The following is a 26,952-nucleotide window of genomic DNA, read 5'->3' on the forward strand; positions in this document are numbered from 1 at the left end:
CAAGAGATTGCTACTCCCACGTGGCTCGACCACTCCTTCCTCCCGCACTGTTACTTACTAGCAGTGACAATGGACAAATCAGTGAACCACCGTGTCCCAGTTTCCCTGTCCATAAGATGCGGATGATTATATTCCCTATTTAAAACACATGTTGTAAGGATTCCATTATTTAATATACAAAGATCACATAGTGCCTGGCTCACTGTATGAAAAATTAGCCAATATTATCTTAGTTGCGTAATATGTATTACAAGAGATAGTTCATATTTATATTAAGAGATGTCGTTTATGTGAACATAGCCCAAGATATCCAAGGTAAACGGTTAAAATAAGAATCTTTTAAAAGTGGCCAAAGAAGAGAAGGGTATCATCAATCTAAGTCAGCAACAGTATCGGTGGACCTGCAGCTGCTGTGCAGACTTCTTAATACCTAATAATTGAAAGGAAGTGAAAAGAGGCTGGGACCTACTGACCACACACCACTGGTGAGTCAAGGCGTAGACTGTATCCAGGAATACGATTCCAGCAGCCCCAGCCAGCCCTGACTACACATTTTTACGGTGGAAACCTAACTAACAATAGGAAGGGATGCTCAGACACCTTGGGAAAAAATAGAATTGAATGCCTTCCAAAGAAAATAATAATTAGGAGAAATAAAACCGCAGATGGAAAGTTTAACTATACCTGCTTAACCAAAGCACTTCCAAGCTTTAGTTTTAAGGCACAGGTACATGTTTGTAATTGAAAGAACCTCATGACCCAGAGTGCGCTATTTTAGACAGATGGACTGGAGAACAGAAAATGTCAGAAGTTTTAAGATACCTTTAATACAGAGAAGCAAATAACATAACAATGTTACAATAAAGGTTATTTGAAAATGCTAATGGCCTACTAAAAAATGTACTTTTTACCCACAATATAAAAAAATCTTTTGTTGTACATATCAATAATTTGGTCTAGCTTTTCTTCTTTTTCATAATTAACTTTAAAAAGTTTTATGTTTACTCTACTTTCAAAATTTCAAATACCATAGATAACCAAAATTCTAAGCCTCAGTCAAAAAGGTAAGGGCCCTCACACTTGTTTAATTACAAATTAAAAGGTATCCCTCCAAATTATCTATCTATTTATCTATTTATTTATTTGAGACAGGATCTCACTTTGTCACCCAGACTTGAGGGCAGTGGTGCAATCTCAGCTCACCACAACTCTGCCTCGCAGACTCAAGCGATTCTCCTGCCTCAGCCTCCTGAGTAGCTGGGATTACAGGCGCCCACCACCACACCTGGCTAATTTTTGTATTTTTAGTAGAGGTGGGGTTTCACCATGTTGGCCAGGCTAGTCTCGAACTCCTGACCTCAGGCAATCCACCCGCCTCAGCCTCCCAAAGTGCTGGGATTACAGGTGTGAGCCACTGTGCCTGGCCCAAACTATATATTTAATATCTCGTTTTAAAAAAGATTATAAACGTAGTTGTCTGAAAAAATTTTTAAAGCTTAGTCTTAGTCAAAAGACTAAATTTTCCCTTGATTTGTAAAGCTTGCAAGTGAAAATTAGCCAGTTAAATGTAATTTTAATTTCAGTGATTTATCTGACTTTAATATACTCACAACTTATTTTTCTTTCCTCTAAAAGACATATGTTGTTGCAAAAGGAACAATGAAAAGAAGAAATCACAAATTCATGAATGGACAATTTAAAAATATCTAACCTTGAAGTAACTGCTTATGAAAAGCTCAAGCTCTCTGAGTTAAGTGGGGTGGAAAATAAAAATATATTTATGTTTTCATTTGTGTATCTGAATCCTTTGCCTCGCTGTTGTATGTTAGAGCATGAGCAAAGTTAAGTTGCTGATTTTATTTATTATGAGCTAAAACTAAGATAAAAGACTTGGCAAAATATATGATTTATAACATATACACAAATTCATTCATTTTTATATTACTAGATTTAAGTGTCACTTTTTTTTCCAAGTAATATTTGAGATTAACTGATTTGTTCACTCATGTACTGTGTCAGGAGCTGGGTGCTCTGTAGATACAGGGTAGAAAAGCTGAACAACATGGGCTTCCAGGTGGACGGCTCAGGGCAGGCATGCGGTAACATGGTATACAATTGTGCACCTGAGTGGGTCCTAAGAATCTCATTTTTCACTCACATTATTACCTTTACTTTTATTGCTCCTCACTCAATTTGTCCTAGTCTTTTTTTTAAAAAAAAATTATAAATACAGAAACAGAAGATGAACAAATGAAATAAGTACATAAAGGCAGAATTGTTCTGGTTGCTTCCCTTTGGCTCTTCCTTCACAGGGGGACGGCTGTTTCAATCCTTATAGAAAACTGCTATCTACAGAAAAACATTTCTTCTGGATAGCCATGGGAATATGAAATACAGCACCTGTTATCAGATGGTGTTCTCAGAAGATGGATTATTTCTGTTTATAAACACAATTTTTTAGAGCAGTTTTTAGGTTCATAACGAAATTGAGAGGAAGGTAGAGAGATAGTCCTTATACGCCCTGCCCTCCCCCGCCGCCACACACGAAGCCTCATTCTTATCAGCACCCTGCACCAGAATGATACATTTTTTACAATCTGTGAACACATCATGGTCACCTAAGTTCCACAGTTTACATTAGGGTTTATTCTTGGTGTTATATTCTGTGAGTCTGAACAACACAGAATGATACGCATCCACCATTACAGTATCATACAGAGTAGATTCCCTGCCCTAAAAATCTTCCATGCCCACGTATTCATCCCTCCCTCACCCTTACCCCTGGCAACCAGTGATCTTTTTACTGTTTCCATAGTTTTGCCTTTTCTAGAATGTCGTATCTAGAATGTTGGAATCATACAGTAAGCAGACTTTTCCAATTGGCTTCTTTCACTCGGTAATGTGCATTTAAGGTCCTCTATGTCTTTTCATGGCTTGATAGCTCATTTCCTTTTAGTGCAGAGTAATATTCCATTGTAGGGATCACAGCTTATTTACCCACCCCTTACTAAAGTACCGCTGGGTTGCTTTCAAGTCTTCATAATTATGAACAAACCTGCTGTAAGCATCTGTGTGCAGGTATCTGTATAAGTGTTAAGTGTCCATTCCTTTGATAAAATACTAAGGAGCACAATTGCTGGATCAAATAATAAGAGTATGCTTAGTTTTGTAAGACACTGCCAAGTTGTCTTCCAAATGGCTGTACCATTTTGCATTCCCACTAGCAAGGAATGAGAACTCTTGTTACTCCACATCCTTAACAGCCTTCGGTGTTGTCTGTGTTCCGGATTCTGGATTCTGGATTTCTAATAGGTGTACGGTGGTATCGCGTTGCTTAAATTTGCATTTCCCTGATGACATACTACATGGAGGATCTTTTCATATGCTTATTTGCCATCTGTATATCTTCTCTGGTGAGATGTTTAAGGTCTTTTACCCATTTTTAAACTGGATTTGTTTGTTTTCTCAGTGTTGAGTTTTAGGAATTTTTTGTATGTTTTGAATAACAGTCCTTTTTCAGATATCTTTTGCAAATGTTTTCCACCAGTTTCTGGCCTGTGTTTTCATTCTCTCAAAAGTGTCTTAAGCAGAGTGGGAATTTTTAATTTTAATTAAGTCTAGCTTATTAATTCTTTCTTTCATGGGTTGTGCCTTTGGTGTCATATAAAACAGTCATCACCAAACCCACGGTCTTCTAGACAAAATCTTCTAAGAGTTTTATAGCTTTGCATTTTCCAGTTAGGTCTGTGACCTGTTTTGAGTTAGGTCTGTGTCTAGATGCATTTTTTGCATGTGGATGTCAAGTTATTTTAGATCCATTTGTTGAAGAGTCTATCTTTTCTCCATCATGTTGTTTGCTACTTTGTCAAAGACCAGATGACTACACTTACCTGGGTCTATTCCTGGGCTCTCTATTCTGTTCCATTGATTGATCTGTCTATTCTTTTGTCAATACCACACTGTCTTGATTACTGTATCTTTACAGTAAGTCTTCATGTGGGTAGTGTCAATCCTCCAACTTTTTCTTCTAAAAAACTGTGTTGACTATTCTGAGTCTTTTGCCTCTACATATAAACTTTAGAATCAGTTTATCAATATCTACAAAATAACTTGCTGGGACTTTGATTGGGATTCCATTGAATCTATAAATCAAGTTGAAAAACACTGACATCTTGACAATATTGAATCTTCCTATCCATAAACATGGAATATCTCTCCAGTTATTTAGTTCTTCTTTGATTTCTTTCATCAGAGTCTTGTAATTTTCCTCATAAAAATCTTGTACATATATTATTAGATTTATACCTAAGTATTTTATTTTTGGGGGGGTGCTAATATAAATTATATTATTTTAAATTTATAATCCCACTTGTTCATTGCCAGTATATATGAAAGTTACTGACTTTTGTACATTAACCAGGTATCTTGAAATATTACTATAATTGCTTATTCATTCCAGGAGTTTTTCTGTTAATTCTCTTGCATTTTCTACATAGATGATTATGCCGTATGTGAACAAGGAGAACTTTATTTCTTCCTTCCAAATCAGTTTACCTTTTATTTCTTTTTTTTTTTTGTCTTAGTGCATGAGTTAGGATTTCTTGTATGATGCTGAAAATGAGTGGTGAAAGGGAACATCCTTGCCTTGTTCCTGATCTTAGTGGAAAGCTTCTAGTTTCCATCATTAAGTATGATGTCAACTCTAGAGTTTTGCTTTTGTTGTGGTTGTTGTAGAAATTCTTTACCAAGTAGCGAAAATTCCTTTCCATTCCTAGTTTACTGAGAGGTTTTGTTGTTGTTGTTTTTTAATCATGAATGGGTGTTAGATTTTTCAAATACTTTTTGTGCACTTATTGCTATATGTGATTTTTTTCCTCTTTAGCCCACTGATGTGACAGATTACATTAACTGAATTTCAAAGGTTGAACCAGCCTTGTGTATGTGGGATAAATCCCATTTTGTCACAGTGTGTGATTTTTTTTATATACATTGTTGGATTCAATTTGCTAATATTTTGTTGAGAATTTTTGAAGGAAATTTTCTCAGGGTACAGAATTTTAGGTGCTATTTTCTCAATACTTTAAATGTTTCACTGCACTCTCTTCTGCCTTGCATGATTTCTGAGTAAAAGTCAGATGTCATTCTTATCTCTGCCCCTCTGTACATATGGCGTTTTTTCCCTCTAGCTTCTTCCAGGGCTTTTTCTTTGTTTTTCTGCAGTTTGCAAATGATATACTTGGTGTCGTTTTTGGGCATTTATCTTGCTTGGTGTTCTCTGAGTTTCCTGGATCTGCGGTTTGGTGTCTGGCATTAACTTGGGAAAATTCTAAGTCATTATCGTTTCAAATATTTCTTCTGTTCCTTTCTCTGATTAGCGTATTAATATTAGAATATTCATGATTAATGCTATTAGCATATTAATCACAGTTGTTCTTGATTCTCTCTGATAACTCCAAGATCCCTGCCAAGTCTGGTTCTGATGCTTGCTTTGTCTCTTCAAATTGTATTTTTTGCCTTTTAGTATGCTTTGTACATTTTTGTTAAATGTCATACATGATACACTGGGTAGAAGGAGCTACTATAAACAGGACTTTAGTAATGTGGAGATGAGAAGTGAAGGAAAGGGCAGCTTTCCATAGTCCTGTGCAGGCCTGTGCCTCTGTACTGTAAGCTTCCCCAGTGCCTCTCCCTTAAATGGGAGAGAATGGCTGGAGCAGAGTCAGTATTTCCCTTCCCCAGGTCAGTTAGCCCCTGATAAAACCCCAGCAGGTGAGCCTTTGGTGTATGCGTTTCTCTTGAGGGCAGTCCTTGTTAAGAAAAAGAGCGCTCTAGCATATTTCAAAATGTTCCTTTTCTGCCTCCCCTGTCAGAAAAACAAGGGATTTTTTTGTTTGGTTTTGTTTTGGTTTTGACATTTACTGTGAAAATCGGTTTGAGTTCCTGGAGGTAAAACCCACAAAAGCATGGGAGGGTGCTCTGTGAGTGGGTCCTCCTGGAGTTTTAACTCTCAGACTTTTCCAAACCTAGGCTACAGCAGGCTGTCAGTAACAGTGCAGGTTTCCCACCCTGGTGCTGGCTCCTGGGGAGGCTTCTGCAGCAATGTATTGTGATTCTCTGTAGCTGCCTGCAACCTCACTTCTCTTGCAAATCTAAGAGCTGTGGACTTTTCAGTTTGTTCAGCTTTTTACTTCCTGTTGGGATAGAGTGACAACCTCTAAATTCCTCATATATATGAAATCCGAAATGGGAAAATGATTTCTTAATCAACAAAAATATTAAGGCTAATAGGACTTTCATCTTCTGGTCTGATTCTCCAAAAATTACCTTAAGGTTATATTCTGCAGATTCAAAGGATGAAGATTAGACAGTTATTTCTTAGAAATTATTCACTCATGTCTCAGAATCTGTGAAGTTTCATTCAGATTTTCACTGAGATTTGGGAAAAGAAGAATGTTTGAGGAAAGAAATGTCACCATCTTTAAACCAAAATTAAAATTCTAAGCCCCCACCATCTGTCTGAATGGACCCCTCCTCTTGGCCAAGGACATTCCAAAGTTAACCTGAAAAACTAGTTCAGGTCAGGATGGAAAGGGGGAGCCAGACATGCCTCATGGTACCCTCCTCCCTTCTGGAATTACTGATGGAACAGACTCTTTAAGTCTGATAAGAAAACACAATCTATTCTCTCTGAAGTCTGCTACCTGGAGGATTCATCTGCATGATAAAACCTTGGTCTCTAAAACCCCTTATCTTAACCATTTCTATTGACATTCCTTTCTATTGACTCTAGGCATTCCTTTCTATTGACTCCAGGTCTTTAGATAATAACCAAATCCTGCAATCCACCTATGACCTGGATTCCCCCTTCCCCTACCTGCTCCCCACTCCCAGTTGTCCTGCCTTTCCAGACTGAACCAATGTTGAGTGATGTCTTATGTCTCCCTAAATTGTATAAAACCAACTTGTAGCCTTACCACCTTGGACACATGTTGTCAGGATCTCTTGAGGGCTGTGTCATGGGCCACTGGTCACACATGTTTTGGCTCAGAATAAATCTCTTCAAATATTTTACAGAGTTTGACTCTTTTCATCAGCAGTCTATTTTCCTCTTGGGCATGATGGCATTTTTAAATACTTTGTTCACTGATCTTAGATATGTCAACCTGTTAAAAATTAATCTTTTTACACCCAACACAGAAAAATCTATGTCTGAAAGTGCATGTTATTGTAATCAACAGGGGTTGAAAAATGCCTGTTGAGATGCTACTGTTAATGAGATATCACACAGACTTTGAAGGTCAGTCAGTTTCAATCCAAATGTAAAGCCCAGGATACTAAAAGCCACCACTCATTTAACACAAAAGCCAGAGAGAAAAGCTACCTTCCAGAAGCCACTTGTGGAATGCATAATTCTTTGTTTCCTGCTGTTTATAGATCATTGATCAAAAATCTATGAATGACAAGACTCAACTGTAAATAATGGCAGTCTGTAGGGGAAAAGGACTTCTCTTTTAAAAGTCCCTTTAAATAAAAAGAAAAATCTATTGTTCCTTTTCTAACAGAAAGGCTTTGATGTTTTATTTAAAACAAAACAATATATCACTTCTCCACAACTAGTAACATCTTCAAAAGATCAGCAAATAAAGCAAATGGATGTATAGCTCTGAACGTGCTCACAAGAAAAGGAAGGCCTCAGAACATCCAAGACTGTGAAATATGTCCTGATATAACACACACTAACACACAGTTTCTTAGCATATAGTGGTTGACATGAATATATTTAAAGTGCTCCTGGGAGTAACATACACTCACTGTGGTGAGATCAATAATAAGACACATACTGTCAAAGGAATGTTCAAAACCATGGTTTGGAAAATGCCTGCTATCTTGGAGCATCTTTATTTAAGACACTGGCAGGCTCTACTTCTTGACTAGTAATGCTAACAGTCATTTTAAGAAAAGAAGTCCCAGTAAGTAGTAGCATTCATGATTCCTGTTATCAATGATTTAGGGTATAATATAAACTGTAAGTTCTGGGATACATGTGCAGAACGTGCAGGTTTGTTACATAGGTATAAATGTGTCATGGTGGTTTGCTGCACCCATCAATCCATCATCCACATTAGGTATTTCTCCTAATGCTATCCCTCCCCTTGTCGCCCACCCCACGACAGGGCCTGGTGTGTAATGTTCCCCTCCCTGTGTCCATGTGTTCTCATTGTTCAGTGAGAATGGGAATGCTTCCAGCTTTCGCCCATTCACTATGATATTGGCTGTGGGTTTGTCATAAATAGCTCTTATTATTTCCAGATACATTCAATCAATACCTCGTTTATTGAGAGTTTTTAGCATGATGGGGTGAATTTTATCAAAGGTCTTTTCTGCCTCTACTGAGATAATCATGTGGTTTTTGTCATTGGCTCTGTTTATGTGATGGATTACATTTATTGTTTTGAGTATATTGAACCAGCCTTGCATCCTAGGGATGAAGCTGACTTGATTGTGGTGGATAAGCTTTTTGATGTGCTGCTGGATTCGGTTTGCCAGTATTTTATCAAGGATTTTCACAGTGATGTTCATCAGGGATATTGGCCTGAAATTTTCTTTTTTTGTTGTGTCTCTGCCAGGTTTTGATATCAGGATGATGCTGACCTCATAAAATGAGTTAGAGAGGAGTCCCTCTTTTTCTATTGTTTGGAATCGTTTCAGAAGGAATGGTACCAGCTCCTTTTTGTACCTCTGGTAGAATTCGGCTGTGAATCCGTCCGGTCCTGGGCTTTTTTTGGTTGGTAGGCTATTAATTATTGCCTCAACTTCAGAACTTGTTATTGGTCTATTCAGGGATTTAACTTCTTCCTGGTTTAGTCTAGGGAGGGTGTATGTGTCCAGTAATTTATCAATTTCTTCTAGATTTTCTAATTTATTTGCGTAGAGGTGTTTATAGTATTCTCTGATGGTAGTTTGTATTTCTGTGGGATCAGTGGTGATATCTCCTTTATTTTTTTTTATTGTTTCCACTTGATTCTTTTCTCTTTTCTTCTTTATTAGTCTAGCTAGTGATCTATCTATTTTGTTAATCTTTTCAAAAAACCAGCTCCTGGATTCATTGATTTTTTAAACGGTTTTTTTGTGTCTCTATCTCCTTCAGTTCTGCTCTGATCTTAGTTATTTCCTGTCTTCTGCTAGCTTTTGAATTTGTTTGCTCTTGCTTCTCTAGTTCTTTTAATTGTGATGTTAGGGTGTCAATTTTAGATCTTTTCCACTTTCTCCTGTGGGCATTTAGTGCTATAAATTTCCCTCTACACACTGCTTTGAATGTGTCCCAGAGATTCTGGTACATTGTGTCTTTGTTCTCATTGGTTTCAAATAACTTATTTATTTCTGCCTTAATTGTGTTATTTACCCAGTAGTCATTCAGGAGCAGGTTGTTCAGTTTCCATGTAGTTGTGCGGCTTTGAGTGAATTTCTTAATCCTGAGTTCTAATTTGATTGCACTGTGGTCTGAGAGACTGTTATGATTTCCGTTCTTTTGCATTTGCTGAGGAGCGCTTTACTTCCAATTATGTGGTCAATTTTAGAGTAAGTGCAATGTGGTGCTGAGATGAATGTATATTCTGTTGATTTGGGGTGGAGAGTTCTGTAGATGTCTATTAGGTCCAACTGGTCCAGAGCTGAGTTCAAGTCCTGAATATCCTTGTTAATTTTCTGTCTCGTTGATCTGTCTAATATTGACAGTGGGGTGTTAAAGTTCCCACTATTATTGTGTGAGAGTCCAAGTCTCTTTGTGTAGGTCTCTAAGAACTTGCTTTGTAAATCTGGGTGCTCCTGTATTGGGTGCATATATATTTAGGATAGTTAGCCCTTCCCTTCTTCTTGTTGCATTGATCCCTTATACCATTATGTAATGCCCTTGTCTTTTGCGATCTTTGTTGGTTTAAAGTTTTTTATCAGACACTAGGATTGCAACCCCTGCTTTTTTTTGCTTTCCATTTGCTTAGTAAATATTCCTCCATCCCTTTATTTTGAGCCTATGTGTGTCTTTGCATGTGAGATGGATCTCCTGAATACCACACACTGATAGGTCTTGACTCTTTATCCAATTTGCCAGTCTAATTGGTGTATTTAGCCCATTTACATTTAAGGTTAATATTGTTATATGTGAATTTGATCCTGTCATTATGATGCTAGCTGGTTATTTTGTCTGTTAGTTGATGCAGTTTCTTCACAGTGTCGATGGTCTTTACGATTTGGTATGTTTTTGTAGTGCCTGGTACCGGTTGTTCCTTTCCATACTCAGTGCTTCCTTCAGGAGCTCTTGTAAGGCAGGCCTGGTGGTGACAAAATGTCTCAGCATTTGCTTGTCTGTAAAGGATTTTATTTCTCCTTCACTTATGAAGCTTAGTTTGGCTGGATATGAAATTCTGGGTTGAAAATTCTTTTCTTTAAGAATGTTGAGGCCGGGTGCGGTGGCTCACGCCTGTAATCCCAGCACTTTGGGAGGCCGAGACGGGTGGATCACGAGGTCAGGAGATCGAGACCATACTGGCTAACATGGTGAAACCCTGTCTCTACTAAAAATACAAAAAATTAGCTGGGCGCGGTGGCAGGCGCCTGTAGTCCCAGCTACTCGGGAGGCTGAGGCAGGAGAATGGCGTGAACCCAGCAGGCGGAGCTTGCAGTGAGCCGAGGTCGTGCCACTGCACTCCAGCCTGGGCGACAGAGCGAGACTCCAACTCAAAAAAAAAAAAAAAAAAAATAATGTTGAATACTGGCCCCCACCCTCTTCTGGCTTGTAGGGTTTCTGCAGACATATCCACTGTTAGTCCGATGGGCTTCCCTTTGTGGGTAACCTGACCTTTCTCTCTGGCTGCCCTTAACATTTTTTCCTTTATTTCAACTTTTGTGAAACTGAAGATTATGTGTCTTGGGGTTGCTCTTCTCGAGGAGTATCTTTGTGATGTTCTCTGTATTTGTTGAATTTGAATGTTGTCCTGTCTTGCTAGGTTGGGGAAGTTCTCCTGGATAATATCCTGAAGAGTGTTTTCCAACTTGGTTCCATTCTCCCCGTCACTTTCAGGGACACCAATAAAATGTAGGTTTGGTCTTTTCACATAGTCTCATATTTCTTGCAGGCTTTGTTTGTTCCTTTTCATTCTTTTTTCTCTAATCTTGTCTTCACGCTTTATTTCATTAAGTTGATCTTCAATCTCTGTTATCCTTTCTTCTGCCTGATCAATTCAGCTGTTGATACTTGTGTGTGCTTCACGAAGTTCTTGTGCTGTGTTTTTCAGCTCCATCAGGTCATTTATGTTCTTCTCTAAACTGGTTATTCTAGTTAGCAATTCCTCTAACCTTTTTTCAAGGTTCTTAGCTTCCTTGCATTGGGTTAGAACAGGCTCCTTTAGCTTGGTGAAGTTTGTTATTACCCACTTTCTGAAGCCTACTTCTGTCAATTTGTCAAACTCATTCTCTGCCAGTTTTGTTCTCTTGCTGGCAAGGAGTTGTGATCCTTTGGAGGAGAAGAGGCATTCTGGTTTTTGGAATTTTCAGCCTTTTTGCACTGGTTTTTCCTCATCTTTGTGGATTTATCTACCTTTGGTCTTTGATGTTGGTGACCTTCGGATGGGGTTTTCATGTAGACGTCCTTTTTGTTGATGTTGATGCTATTCCTTTCTGTTTGTTAGTTTTCCTTCTAACAGTCAGGCCCTTTGCTTCAGGTCTGCTAGAGTTGGTTGGAGGTCCACTCCAGCCCCCGTTTGCCTGGATATCACCAGCAGAGGCTGTAGAACAGCAAAGATTGCTGTCTGTTTCTTCCTCCGGAAGTTCCATCCCAGAGGGGCACCTGCCAGATGCCAAGCGGAGATCTCCTGTATGAGGTGTCTGTCGACCCCTGCTGGGAGGTGTCTCCCAGTCAGGAGGCTTGGGGGTCAGCAACCCACTTGAGGAGGCAGTCTGTCCCTTAGCAGAGCTCGAGTGCTTTGCTGGGAGATCTGCTGCTGTCTTCAGAGCTGGCAGGCAGGAACATTTAAGTCTGCTGAAGCTGCACCCACAGCCACCCCTTCCCTGAGGTGCTCTGTTCCAGGGAGATGAGAGTTTTATCTATAAAGCCCCTCACTGGGGCTGCTGCCTTTCTTTCAGAGATGCCCTCCCCAGAGAGGAGGAATCTAGAAAGGCAGTCTGGCTACAGTGGCTTTGCCGAGCTGTGGTGGGCTCCACCCAGTTTGAACTTCCAGGTGGCTTTGTTTACACTGTGAGGGGAAAACCACCTACTCAATCCTCAGTAATGGCAGATGCCCCTCCCCTCACCAAGCTTGAGTGTCCCAGGTGGACTTCAGACTGCTGTGCTGGCAGTGAGAATTTCAAGCCAGTAGATCTTAGCTTGCTGGGCTCCGTGGGGGTGGGATCTGCTGAGCTAGACAATTTGTCTCCCTGGCTTCATCCCCCTTTCCAGGGGAGTGAATGGTTCTGTCTTGCTGGCATTCCAGACGCCACTAGGATATGAAAAAAAACTCCTGCAGCTAGCTCAGTGTCTGCCCAAATGGCCGCCCAGTTTTGTGCTTAAAACCCAGGGCCCCAGTGGTGTAGGCACCTAAGGGAATCTCCTGGTCTGTGGGTTGCACAGACGATGGGAAAAGTGTAGTATCCGGGTTGGAGTGCACCATTACTCATGGCACAGTCCCTCAAGGCTTCCCTTGGCAAGGGGAAGGAGAACCTGGACCCCTTGCACTTCCCAGGTGAAGTGACATCCCATCCTGTTTTGGCTCACCCTCCATGGGCTGCACCCACTGTCTAACCAGTCCCAATGAGATGAGCTGGGTACCTCAGCTGGAAATGCAGAAAACACTTGCCTTCTGCATTGATCTCGCTGGGAGCTGCAGATCAGAGTTGTTCCTATTCGGCCATCTTGCTAGCCACCCCACAATGCTTTAGTTTTAAATCTTCAATGGAATTTCGGTTGTTATTGATTAATGCAAATTCACCTTAAAATTTTTATTGTTTTAGTGAAACACTACAAATCTTAAATTATATAAAACAATGACGTCTGTTGAATTCTGGGTTTGAGAACCTATTTATCTCAGTAAGACACATGAATCGAAAGTATTAAAAAGGGAATTGTATGATATTTGGCTAAAGTGACATAATGATCCAATAATTCTGTCATGGTATCCAAAGCTTCATTAATAATTAACTCAAAGAATTTAGTTAAGAAGGATGCATTTTACAAACACAGATATACAACTTTGCCATGTATCCAATATACCTTAGACAACTCCATCCCTGGCCCACACTGGTTGCACGGAACACAATTTCCAGACCAATCCCTGAATTCTTGTTGTCTACAGTCTCCAGTTTCACAAGTCACTTTACATGACTGAAAAAAAAAATTTAACAAAATGTTATCTTAAAGTATGTTAAACATATTTTTTTGCAAGAAAGGAACAATATTTTCAATATTAGTCACATAATCACTGAATGTAAATATCAGTTCAAGTCAATTCAATGTTCACTTTAGGAAGAAAACACACTTTCTGAATAAGTCAGTGGAACAACTACATCAATAAGCCAAATTCTTCTCTGTATTCCAGAGAATACTCATTGATTCTCTAAACAGGGTATCCCATTTTCTTGGAATTAACTGCTATCCTCCTCAGATACCCTTCTGGGACTCAAGATACGATATGACTTAGGAGCTGTTCCCTTCTCTAAGTACGAAGAGACTTAAAAAAAAACAGGTATGACTTTGTTTGATGTCTTTGACTTTCTTTGATATGACCCAAGGTCCTTTTGCTACCAGAAAAAAATCTGAATTAAAAAATTTTTTAATCCAAGAAATATAAACATATTCAAGTATATATATACTTATATTCAAGTATATATAAACATATTCAAGTATAATGAATTAAATAAATTGAATAATTAGTGTAGCCACAAGAGTATAGCCACAAGAACTTTGCAATTATCGTTTAGACTTATCTGCCTTGTGGTTTTGATGGGGAAGTTTCAACCCTTTTCAACTGAACTACATTTCCTTAGAGGCTGTCTTTCAAATAATAATTTCTAAGAATCAGGACACCAGTAAAATTCTTGGTGATGATGATAAAAATGGCAGTAGTGGCCCAACTCTCGGGACTCTTTGAAGTAGAAGTGCCATCAAAATCTGAGCTTATGCCTTTACTGATTAACACTGAGCCACTGCCTGGGACCTAACAGTATGCTTTGGTTCACAGAATAGGACTTAAATGGAAAATTTATACTTAGGCAAAAACAAAGGTTATTTGCCATTTTCCAAAATATAGCTTTTCTCTCTTATTTTTTCTGAAAACAACAAGTTCTCCTTGTATGATATCATCCTAGAAAAATATGTTTATCTGCTTAATGGACAGTATTTCATGAGTAATGTTGGTATTAGCAGCATCACAGAACTGGTGAAGACGTTTGGTCCAACCTCTTATCCTAAGCAAGAATGCCCTGAATAGTGCTACTGACGCAGTTCTGTTTTCCTTAATAATAAAATAATAAAATAATAATAATAATAATAATAATAAATAAAATAATAAAAAATAATAAAAAAGCTGAAAATCTTAGGAGGAACTGGAGGAACAGACCCTGCTGTTCTGTCTAATGCTTACCACACAGTTGAGCACAGGATATTGTTTTTGATGCATATAATTCTGTACAAACCTCCTCCACCTTGAAGCAGGAATATCTGTGAAGATATCTAACAACCTCTTTAAGGTCAAAGGTTTAACATCTAGGGCAAGCAGGAGGAAGAATTCAAGGTGAGGTTTGAGACCAGAAAATTATTTGAGGCAGACAGGCACAGTGGCTGAGGCCTGTAATCCTAGCACCTTGGGAGGCCAAGGTGGGCAGATCATGAGGTCAAGAGATTGAGACCATCTTGGCCAACATGGTGAAACCTTGTCTCTATTAAAAATACAAAAATTAGCTAGGTGTGGTGGTGTGCACCTGTAGTCCCAGCTACTTGCAAGGGCTGAGGCAGGAGAATCACTTGAACCCAGGAAGCGGAGGTTGCAGTGAGCCAAGATCGCACCACTGCACTCCAGCCTGGTGACAAAGCAAGACTTTGTCTCAAAAAAAAGAAAGAAAATTTTTTAAGGCTATAAAGATTCTTGCCGCAAGTCCTCCTCAACTCCCAATCTTGGAGGAGTTTACTTATTTATAAGGGGTAGGAGCTTCCCTTCCACCACTGAGAGACTGTAAAGAGAAAGAAATTACACAACCTTCCTCTTAGACCATTATTCAATGTTTAACAGCCTCCAATTACAGCAGGGAAGCTCTCCTACATTCACCTGAATCCCACTTTGTCTTTATTTTTTTATTTTTTTATTTTTATTTATCTATTTATTTATTTCTGAGACAAAGTCTCGCTCTGTTGCCCAGGCTAGAGTGCAGTGGCATGATCTCAGCTCACTGCAACCTCCGCCTCCCATGTTCAAGCGATTCTCCTACCTCAGCCTCCCAAGTAGCTAGGATTACAGGTGTGCACCACCACGCCCAGGTAATTTTTGTATTTTTAGTAACGATGAGGTCTCACCATGTTGGCCAAGCTGGTATTGAACTCCTCACCTCAAATGATCCACCTGCCTCGGCCTCCCAAAGTGCTGGGATTACAAGCATGAGCCACAGCATCCAGCCTAACTTTGTCTTTCAAGAAAACTTTGCATACTGTCTTCAGTGTAAATCTTTCTTTATATATCTGTTGATCATTATTTTATCTCTAGATTAAATAAATTTTGTTCTTTTGAACACGTTCATAAATCTTTTGTCAAACTTTCAAATATTAAAATTTTCCGTCTGTGTTTCATGCTTTTTGGAACCAAGAAGAATATAAACAACTATATACAATAATAACTTTTAAAAATCTATTCTAAATTATTCATAAACTGTGTAGGTCATGGGCTCCAAATTAGAATGTATGGTCTTTTAGCTTCTAGAATATGTTACAAGAGATACATGCCTATAAAGGCAAAATAGTGTCATCCTCATAATGCCACAAGTAACACTGCAATTTTATGACTTCACCTACATTTAAATAAGATAATTCCAACAATTGTTACAAATATCATGAATGAGCAGCAATCTTTCACTTATTAATTACATGCGAAAATAATAAAATGCCATTTGAAAGAGATAAAAACATAATATTGGATCAGAAATAGAAAATAATTTTGGGCCGGGCATGGTGGTTCACGCCTGTAATCCCAGCACTTTCGGAGGCCGAAGCAGGAGGATCACCTGAGGTCAGGAATTCGAGACCAGCCTGGACAACATGGTGAAACCCCATCTCTACTAAAAATACAAAAATTAGCTGGGAGTGGTGGTGGGTGCCTGTAATCCCAGTGACTCGGGAGGCTGAGGCAGGAGAATCGCTTGAACCTGGGAGGCAGAGGTTACAGTGAGCCAAGACTGCACCACTGCACTCCAGCCTGGACAAAAGAGCAAGACTCTGTCTCAAAAAAAAAAAAAAAAAAAATGATTTTGGTACTCCTACTACTTGTTAGTACATGAATTCTTTCACCACATTCTTATGAAAGAAAAAAGGAGTTTACTTACCAAATAGCCTAGTAATACTAAAAGAGTGAAAAACGTTTTCTCTTGCTCTAGTAGCACTTTTAAAGCCATCTTTCTTATCAAATGTATTTATTGTTGGAGAGTTCTAAATAAAAGATAGAAAGGAAGATGCAGTTAATATTAAAAACATCAGTGACTGTGCTTTGTTTACTATATAATATTTACCACTTACTATATAGACTAGGTAATAAATATTATTTGTGTTTTAAAAGAAACCACCTTTAAAAAAGAAAAAAGACAAATAATATGTAATTCTTTTATAACTCATATTATGAGAATTGAAGCTCTGTTTACCTATACATTATATGCAAAACTCTTAGAGGCTCTGAGTTCCCAGGCTATACCCGCCTTTATTGATATTTTCTACCCGTGTCTCTACAGCGGCCAATCTACTTCACTCAGCATGAAATTCTATGCAAACAGTGACTATATAAACCTCCCATTTATATGGGTTTAGACAATGCCAACAGGGTAATGACAGTGATAAAATAACAAGTATGTGCCAGGTACTATTTTCAGCATGCTAACTCACTTAATCCTCGCAACTACTCTAGAAGGTAGATTCTATCATTATTCCCATTTTAGTGATGGGGAAACAGACTCGGAGAGGGCTAAGTGACCTGCCCAAGGTCACATTGCTAGTAAGAGGCACAGCTGGATGCAAACCCAGGTGGAGCATCTTTTTCTACAGTTACTGTGTCACATACGCCCTGACAGACAATGTGCTATTAAATGAAGACGCTAGGCTTGTATCTTGACAACTTCGTTTTCACTAAGAAGCAGACAGATAACATTTCGCATTTATGAATTCTTTCCCAAACCAGAATAGTGCAAAGTATGTATGGCAGAAAAATAAGCATTCATCTTAAAACATCTAAAAGTCATTGACGAGTGATGAAATCACAGGCACTAACCTAACATTTCAATAAAAGATAAACCAAGCCTCTTTATCTTAACCAGGAATGATCTAAAATGTAGAACCAAATCTGGCTGTTTTTTACAGATCCACACATGTCCAGAGAAGAGATCAAAAAGAAAAAGCGAAGCCTCATCTGGCTGCTCCATGAGGTAGAGAAACAGCAGTTTGGTTTCCTTTAAAGTTGAAGTTTCCAAACCTAACAGATCCCAAGTGGATCATCTGACTTAGAAAGAAACCAGAGCACAGAACCAGAACCATGGGCAAGGAGCTCAAGAAAAACAACAACAACAACAAAGGAGGCAGAGGGGGCAGAGCTGCCTCCGCTGCAGGCTGAGCAGCTATCAAGGGTGAGCGACGGTTACCCCGGAAGTGGCTGAACCCAGATGAACCACGTCCACTGCCTGGGCAGGTCACATTGCCAGGGCAATAAAAAATCATTTACCTTTGTTGAGTGAATGATCCATTTGAAGTGAATTCAAACAGCTTTTTTCACTTTTCCAGCTACTTGGTCATAACTTTTTTTCCTGCTGGCACATCTCAAAATCATCCAGCAATTACCCAACCATGCAACTTACTGCTTGTGTAGACACAGGGTTAGGGTGAGAAGATAAAAATCACATTCTTTGAAGCACATGCTTCAGGTTATTTCTTTTGTGATATGATCTTAAATTTTTAAAAATGTATTAAGTTCTAAAAGTAAAAAATGTGTAATTTAGGTGGAATTAAAACTAATAAGAAAAAACAGGTATAATGCCAAAGCATTTACACAAAATATGAGACAAAGAAATTGACAAGTCAATCAGCACATACTATATTCGAGCAATTAGTTTGGATAGAATTGTCTAGTGGGATGCTACACTAACTACTGAAAAAGGCAGACAAATTGTGAAGCATTTCTTAACATTGTCACTTTGATGCTACACATCCATAAGGAGACAAAAATAGAACCCATCTCACAGGGGCATTGTGACGACTAACTGGGCTAACACAAAGTGCTGAGCCCAGCGCCCAGAGCAGTTGCTGATGCTGTTACTGCTGCTGTTGTTATTGAGACCACCACTTATGAGCTGTGCAACCTGGGATAAGTTACTTAACCCTGAGTCTCAGTTTCCTCATCTCTAAATGGGGCAGAATGATAGTACCTACCTCCTGAAATTGCTGTGAGGAATGAGTTTCACAGCTGTAAAGCACTTTCAGGAGAATTAGCTGATGTAAACCATTTCTGGCACATGATAAGTGCTATAGAAGTGTTAGCAACTACTATTGTTCTTCATGTTAATGACATTATTACTGAGAATCAAGTGATCCCTTAGGATGTGACAGTCCTTGAAGACTAATCCATCGGACAAATAGGAGGCATCTAGGCGGCCGCAGTCAAGTGGCAGCAGCTTTCTAGCCCTCAGGACCCAGGAGCCTGCAGAAGGCATCTGAAGACTAAGAATCCACTAAGAGTTTGAACCAAGCATTTATAATGTGGAGTACTGTGCTAATGCTTTAAAAAAGGATAGCTTTTTTTCCTTTCTACCACACTCTAAAGGAGACATTTATTCCCATATGATGGAAGAGAAAACTGAAGGTCAAAGGAAACAAATACTAGAACCAGTGGAAATCAAATCCAATTCATGCCTGGTAACTCCACAACAGGGCTCCTCAGCATCCCGCCGTGCTGACCTAGGGTTGTGTCCTAACCCATCACCAGCATCCAATGACTCCTGCCATTCGGGGCAGCAGGGCTACCTCAACAAAACTGATGAGAGACACATAATGCAGTAATACATTTAATCATGTATTTATTTATTCAACAAACATTAGTTAAACGGCCATTAGGTGCCTGAAAGGAGGCAGGACTAGGCTAGAAGACACTACAACTTGTTCCTTCAAGGGAGCTCACAGCGTGGCCAAGGTAGTGATCTCCAAAACACCTTTTGACATAGCCTGGCCTAGGAGTATTTTAGAAATAAACAATTTAGCTGGTGGAGGGTTATAAGTGTGACCTTGAATTTCCTGGAGTGGAATGAAATTCCTTATGAAATTCTTTGGCATTCATAAAAAGAAGGGAAATTTAATGAAATAGCTTAAGCGTTTAAGTAATAATATTTAAAATAAAAATAAGGCAATCAAAAGGTTATGTATTAAAATTATTTTTAAATTCTGGACATTCAAGTTCTGGCCCAAAGATAGAAAAATGCTTTTATATGCCTCAGTGTTCTATTTATTTGGGGATGATTTAGCAAGCACAAGCCATACAAATAACTGAGATTATGTACCATGGGTCTGGCTGCTGGGGTTTTTATAGTTTGCCAAAACCTCCAGTCTCCACAGCATCTGTAACAGTCTAGCATGCATTTCTTGGAGGACATGTACAGAGAAACTGGCCCCACATAAGCACTCGGGAGAAGACTAATGATGCCTGGTTTACTGTATTCCACAAGCATGAAATGTTGGCCTCACTATCTGCTATTCAACAACAATACGCAGCTTGGCAGTATCAGGAGCATGCAAAGAAGAAAGGACACAAACCCCAAGTGCAGAGCGGGGAAACATGCTGTTCAGCTGCACACAGAGTGGCTGCTTCTCAAAGCTGCTCAGCCCGCTCATTTGAGTGAATGGTAACTAACACGGATGTGTCCTAATTGGCCTCCCTCTAAGATAAATCCAATAGGTGTTATAACGCACACCCCTTGTGCCTTCTTGCCCAAAATCATGAACACCTGTGCTAGCATGTCACCATGCAGAGACGGGAGCACTGCCGGGGAAGAGCAGCTCTGGGCTTCATCTCTGATTGGCTGGGCGGACCCCTGGATCTCAAACCACAGTGACTGCTTCCACCAGCAGGTCCCTCAACTGTCCCTTCCTCTACAATGCCTGCCCCCAGCCTGTCACAGATCTTCTGGAATCCCCTTAAATCTGCAACAGTATCTCTTCTTTCTGCTTCCACAGCACCCTGGACTTCCACTCACTGCATAATTACCTGGTTACTTCTCTCTCTTTCTAGCCTTTGTGTTGCATCTGGTCAACATTTCTTTTCTTTTCTTTTTCTTTTTTTTTTTTGAGACGGAGTCTTGCTCTGTCGCCCAGGCTGGAGTGCAATGGCGTGATCGTAGCTCACTGCAAGCTCCGCCTCCCGGGTTCACGCCATTCTCCTACCTCAGCCTCCCGAGTAGCTGGGACTACAGGTGCCTGCCACCGTGCCCAGCTGATTTTTTTGTATTTTTAGTAGAGACGGGGTTTCGCCATGGTCTCGATCTCCTGACCTCGTGATCCACCCGCCTCGGCCTCCCAAAGTGCTGGGATTACAGGCGTGAGCCACCACACCCGGCTACATTTATTTTCTTTAGTCATTGCAGCACTTAATCTTTAAAATTTGCTTTCAATATTAAAAATGAAAAATGTTCTTAAAAGATTAGACGGTCTGACAGCCCTGAGTCCCACATCGAGGCAATATGAGCTAGAGCTCATATCAGTTGTCCCTTACATGGAAAGACCTATTCTTTAATGCACTAGTCTCCACCACTCCCCACTGTCTCATTGGGCTCCCTTCCCTCATTTTATCACCAACCCAGCCACTGGAGTTGACCACCAATCAAATAAGGTTTGAGAGCTTAATGACAAGAGTTGTGATTTCACTATAGAACTGTAACTCACAATACGTGCCCAATGCATGCTAAATCGAGAGAGAAATTCATTAACTAGGGATAACAGTTTACTTCTCAGAGTTCTAAGGGATAAAATAGTATATGTGGAAAAATATGAGCAAATATAACCTGAGGTTGAAATGCAAATCACTGTGGTAGAACAAATCCAGGTCAGAACCCCATTTCTTGAAGGTAGTGCTCTAATATAGACAAGAATCACTAAAGAGGAAGAATGGTGATAATTAGAAAGAAAATTACACTATAATCAGTAACCTGTCTGAGAATCATCTATATTTTTGATGGTGTAAATGACCAAAACATATGTGCTTTGTAATAATTCTAATAATCTGGATACTCTTTTTTTCAGAATAAATTATTTAATTTTCTTTTTTTCCTATCTCTTGAAAGCTATTTATTATCCAACAGATGCAGTGCATGCAATTAGTAACAGTTTTCATCTAAAAAAACTGTATTCACACTATGTAATGAAGCTATATTCAAACCATACATTTTTCTAATATGTAATAAGATGAAACATTTTTAAAATGTTGATATTAAACTGGCAGTTTTACAATTTATAAATCAGCATTGAAATAAAGCCAATGCTATAAATACAGCCTTTGACATTTTAATGGCACAACATAATCACAAATGACTTAGAAATACTGCCAGTCCCACACGCAAAGGGAATAAAACATTAATTAGAAATTTAGAGTAATGCTATTTCCAAACAAAACAATAACCCCCGGCTTCTAGCTATTCTGTATCTTAGCCTTCAATCTCACTATATTCTGAAAATCATTCTTCTTACATAGTAGAGTTGGCAGACCTCTTTGTAGCCTAGGAACTCACAAAGGTGTGCTGTGATTAGAATATACATATTGTTATTGGCTGGGAAATCAGAATGGTTTCTCTTTTTCAAATTATAAGGTATTTTCTACTAAAAACCCTAAAAACTTAAAAATTTTCTGCTGCCACATACAGTATCTCCAATTCTCCCAAAGTTCAAAACAGTAAGGGCCTCTATTAGGCTAATTTTTTTTTTTTTAATAAAACTTAACCTAGATCCAGCAATCTCATTACTGGGTATCTACCCAGGAGAAAACAAGTCATTATGCAAAAGAGATACTTGCACACGCATATTTATAGCAGCACAATTCATAGTTTCAAAAATATGTAACCAGCCCAAATGCCCATAAATCAACGAGTGGCTAAAAAAACTGTGGTATATATAGATGATGGAATACTATTCATCCATAAAAAGGAATGAATTAATGGCATTCACAGCAACCTGGATGGGATTGGAGACTATTATTCAAAGTGAAGTAACTCAAGAATGGAAAACCAAACATCATATGTTCTTACTCATAAGTGGGAGCTAAGCTATGAGGATGCAAAGGCATAAAAATGATACAATGGACTTTGGGGACTTGTGGGGAAAGGGTGGAGGGGGGTGAGGGATAAAAGGCTACAAATCGGGTTCAGCATATACTGTTCAGGTGATGGGTGCACCAAAATCTCACAAATCACCACTAAGAAATTTACTCATGCAACCAAATACCACCTGTTCCCCAAAACCCTATGGATATAAAGAAAAAATAAATAAAAATAAAAACAACAACAACAAAAAAACCTAGTGCGGGGTTTTCTGAGACTAATTCTTTTTATTTCTCTAAGTTGTACATTTTATCATCTTTGCGTTAGGAACATCACTGTCAGAATTCCCAAAATGTTCAGTCAACAAGCATATTGTAACTAATGTGCTTTTCCCAAAATTTATGAATGTTTCTCTACCCTGAAATGCAAATGGCACAATGGTAGCATCAGGGACTAAGGGGACCTCAAACATCTACACAGTCTTTCTTACAAGAATTGTGCATACCCATCTCTCAAACACAGCTGTTTAAATTTTTATTTTAGAAGGAAGTCTGGATAGAACACCATTTGTAGTGTTCTTCTCCAGTGTAAGTAGCCCCTATTATTTCCCAGTTTCCACATATGTGACCAATCCAAGCTGACCAAAGAGCTGTTAAATAACATTCAGTCTTCAGATACACAAGTTCCTTTGTCTTCTGTAATTGCTGACGGGTAGTTGTTCTCTTTTTAAAACCCAGGTTTTAAAACTTCAGTTTAAAAGGTAAATAAAGGTACATATTATGTGACATGTGGACCAGAAGATAACCCATAACTGTTTAAACATCTTACTTTTAAATGTAAACATTTTAGACACATAAAATACCAAAAACTCACTACTCAATCACTAAATCATGAAAAAAAAATTATGTTCATACCCACTTTAATTTTCTTTTTCTTCACCTAGAGGGTTACTTTATCATTTTTTTGGGGGTCCAACATTTTTAGCCACTGGAGTGATGAAAATTAAATCCACAATGAACTATTACGGCCTACTTATTTGAATGTCTAAAATACAACATCTGGTCACACCATTGTTGGTGAAGATTTGGAGCATTCGAACTCTCATACACTGTTACTAGAAATGAAAGTGTAACAACCACTTTGGAAAACAATTTGGACATTTCTTAAAATGTTAAGCACACACCTTTAATATCACCTAGACATTCTTCTCCCAGTATTTTGGAAAGTAAACTTTCATACAAAAAGTTGCACATGAATGTTCACAGCAGTTTTATACATAATAGCTAAAAACTGAAAACAACCATGTGTCCATAAACAAGTCAAGAAATAAACAAGTTATGGTGCATGCAATGGAATACTAGTCAGCAATAAAAATGATTTAACTTTTGATACCTGTAATAATGTGGATGAATCTCAAAATAATTATTGTGAGTGAAAGAAGCCAGACCCCTCCTCCCAGAATGACATGCTGTACGATTACATTTATATGAAATTCTAGAAAATGCAAACTAATACATAATGACAAAGCAGATCAGAGGTTGTCAGGGGCTTGAAGAAGGCAAGGAAATATGGAAGAAAGGGATTACAACGAGTTGTAAGGAAACTTTAGGGTGTGTTTTATGTGTTCACCATCAGGATTGTGTTGGCAGTTTCACAGTATGTCAAAACTTACCTAATTATAAATTTAAATATATGCCACTTACTATATGCCAATCAATCTCACTAAGGGTGTTAGTTTTGCTGAATTTCAGTTGACATGTAATAATTGTAATATTTATCGGAGACAGTGATATTTTAATATATGTATACAATGTGTAATGATCAAATCAGGGTAATTCACATATGCAGCATCCCAAATCTTTATTACTTATTTATTTACTTATTTATTTTTTGAGACGGAGTCTCGCACTGTCGCCCAGGCTGGAGTACAGTGGCGCAATCTTGGCTCACTGCAAGCCCCGCCTCCTGGGTTCACCCATTCTCCCGCCTCAGCCTCCCGAGCTGCTGGGATTACAGGCGCCCGCCACCACGCCCGGCTAATTTTTTTGTATCTGTAGTAGGGACGCGGTTTCACCATGTTAGCCAGGATGGTCTTGATCTCCTGACCTCCTGATCCGCCCGCCTCGGCCTCCCAAAGTGCTGGGATTACAGGCGTGAGCCACCGCGCCCGGCCGACCCTGTGAATATTTAATAATCAGCTGCCACAAGACAAATATATTTAACTGTTTAACTGTTCCCTGGCTCTTTTATCACATAGGCAGCTGTCAATGTATTTACTGGGGGTGTGTTTTATTCAAGTGGGCATTCATATTCAATCTGTAGTCAACACAAATAGAACATGTTGGCCTTTTCCAGACTTTTTAATGCTTGACTTTAAATGTTGATTCATCAGTTTTAAAAGGGCTTTGGCTTTTTTACTAAAGATGCCTGGAGTTTTTGTTTGAATCGTGTTAATTTTTGAGGGGTAGAATTGGCCACAGGGGATTGAGTTAAGCATAGGTTCAGAGATTGCAATAGGTGAAAAAAGAGACTCAAATTCTTTTTATGAATGTTAGCAGAATTCCTTACTTATGTTTAAAAAGTCCCCAACATGCCCTAAATTCATGTAACAGAGCTATGACTAGGAAATTAATATATTAAAGACAGCATGTGACATTACATGTCGCAATCCATTTTCCACTATAAAATACATGTAAAAAGCCTATTATCATCTGAAGTTAAAAAAAATGTTCTGTGCTTTTAAAAAATCTCTTTTACAGTGAGCAATGTTCCTTATTCGGTCTTCTGGATAGAAAAGGCACATCGACAGCCGGGCGTGGTGGCTCACGCCTGTATTTTCGGAGCCACTTTGGGAGGCCGAGGCACGCGGATCATGCGGTCAGGAGATCGAGACCATCCTGGCTAACACGGTGAAATCCCATCTCTACTAAAAATACAAAAAATTAGCCGGGTGTGGTAGCGGACGCCTGTAGTCCCAGCTACTCAGGAGGCTGAGGCGGGAAAATGGTGTGAACCCGGGAAGTGGAGCTTGCAGTGAGCAGAGCGCCACTGTACTCCAGCCTGGGTGACAGAGCGAGACTCCGTCTCAAAAAAAAAAAAAACAAAAAAAAAACAAAACAAGAAAAAAAAGAAAAGGCACATCAACATTGCAATTTCCAGTGCATAATGCTCTTCATGTGTCCATAACTGCATATTCAAGATCCAGCCTGGACTCAGAGTTGTAAGACACACTCGGCCAAAGAAACAAATAACTTTCATGATTGTTCTGAAAATACTAACACCATCTCTCAGAGTTAGCACTTACTATGGAAAAAAGTTTCCTAAAGTCAATAAAGCCATGTGGCTTTGGTAATAAAGTAGGCGTGGTAAGACATTTTCATAGATTAAAAAGTAAAGAACAGAGTTCATGATAATGCTTCATGCATTGATGCCAAGGCTATATTTTCCAAATGAAAATGCATTTCTATGTTTTGTTTTACTTTCAGAACAATTTGATAAATGTTATGCAAAGAAGCTTTCTTTTTAAGTACTCACATCTCTGTGAATGTCAAAAATTGTCTTCCACACTAGGACTCAATTCTCACCCCTCCAGTTCTATACCTTTCAATTAGATAATAAGCACTGCCTGGAATTTTTAAGACTACCTGAAAGCAGTGTTGGCAAAAACGCCTAAGGTGAAACTGCACCACAGAAAACGTACTGAGTAAATCCTGAAGTAACGCAATGTAATCCTCCCTTTTGCATCTAATATCTGATCATGAAATGACAACACTAAGAAATATCGTTTGCGTGAGGTATGTCTAACAATAACCGTTTCCTGTTTACATAAAGAAATTGTTTTCTTTTGTAGTCAAAGAAACTGTCATCGGAGTAAAAACTACGTCTTCATACATATCTTGGGTTAAACTGTTTCAGTTAAAAGAAACACTGAACAATGGTGATGATTTTGTATGCAAATTGAGTCCTTCATTAAAATGCAAAAAAAGACATGGATTTCTTACAATAGTGAACGGAGACTGGATGACTAGTGCACTACCATCAAAAGAGGTCACAGAATTTTGATCCGCCAAACTTGATCTCCAGGAGTATATCAGCCAAATTTCTGTTCCATGAGATGGCATTACACGCATTGTAAGAGCTGGCTTTCTCACTCTCTAAATCTATCACAGGCTCTACTCATCAATACACTAATAATTCCTGCTGAACTCTAAGGAACTCTTTCCCACAAAAGGAATATACCCTGGGCCGCTCACAGACAACGCTCTCCCGCCGCCGCCGGCGCTGGCCCGGGATGCGGCCCCGAGACGCCTGCAGCCGCGCGCTGGCTCAGGGGACCTCCGCAGGACGCGGGCGGGCGCCGGGGCCGGGTCGGGCTTGGGCAGAGTGACAGGCTCCCAGTCGTGAGCCTCACAAGCAAATCTATTTACA

General features: G+C 39.1%; 1 protein-coding gene across 1 annotated transcript in view; it reads right to left on the reverse strand.

Moving 5' to 3' along the window:
• TNFRSF19 (TNF receptor superfamily member 19) overlaps positions 1–26,952 on the reverse strand; it is a 93,080-nt gene that overhangs the window by 65,686 nt on the left and 442 nt on the right. The window contains exons 2-3 of the mRNA XM_055244643.2: positions 16,576–16,678; positions 13,262–13,372 (exon numbers count right to left, since the gene is read on the reverse strand). Coding sequence (XP_055100618.1) covers positions 13,262–13,372; positions 16,576–16,644 — 180 coding nt within the window. The 5' untranslated portion in view covers positions 16,645–16,678. The remainder of the gene's footprint in view (positions 1–13,261; positions 13,373–16,575; positions 16,679–26,952) is intronic.

The sequence above is a fragment of the Symphalangus syndactylus genome, chromosome 15, assembly GCF_028878055.3.
Source record: "Symphalangus syndactylus isolate Jambi chromosome 15, NHGRI_mSymSyn1-v2.1_pri, whole genome shotgun sequence".
NCBI classification, from domain to species: domain Eukaryota; kingdom Metazoa; phylum Chordata; class Mammalia; order Primates; family Hylobatidae; genus Symphalangus; species Symphalangus syndactylus.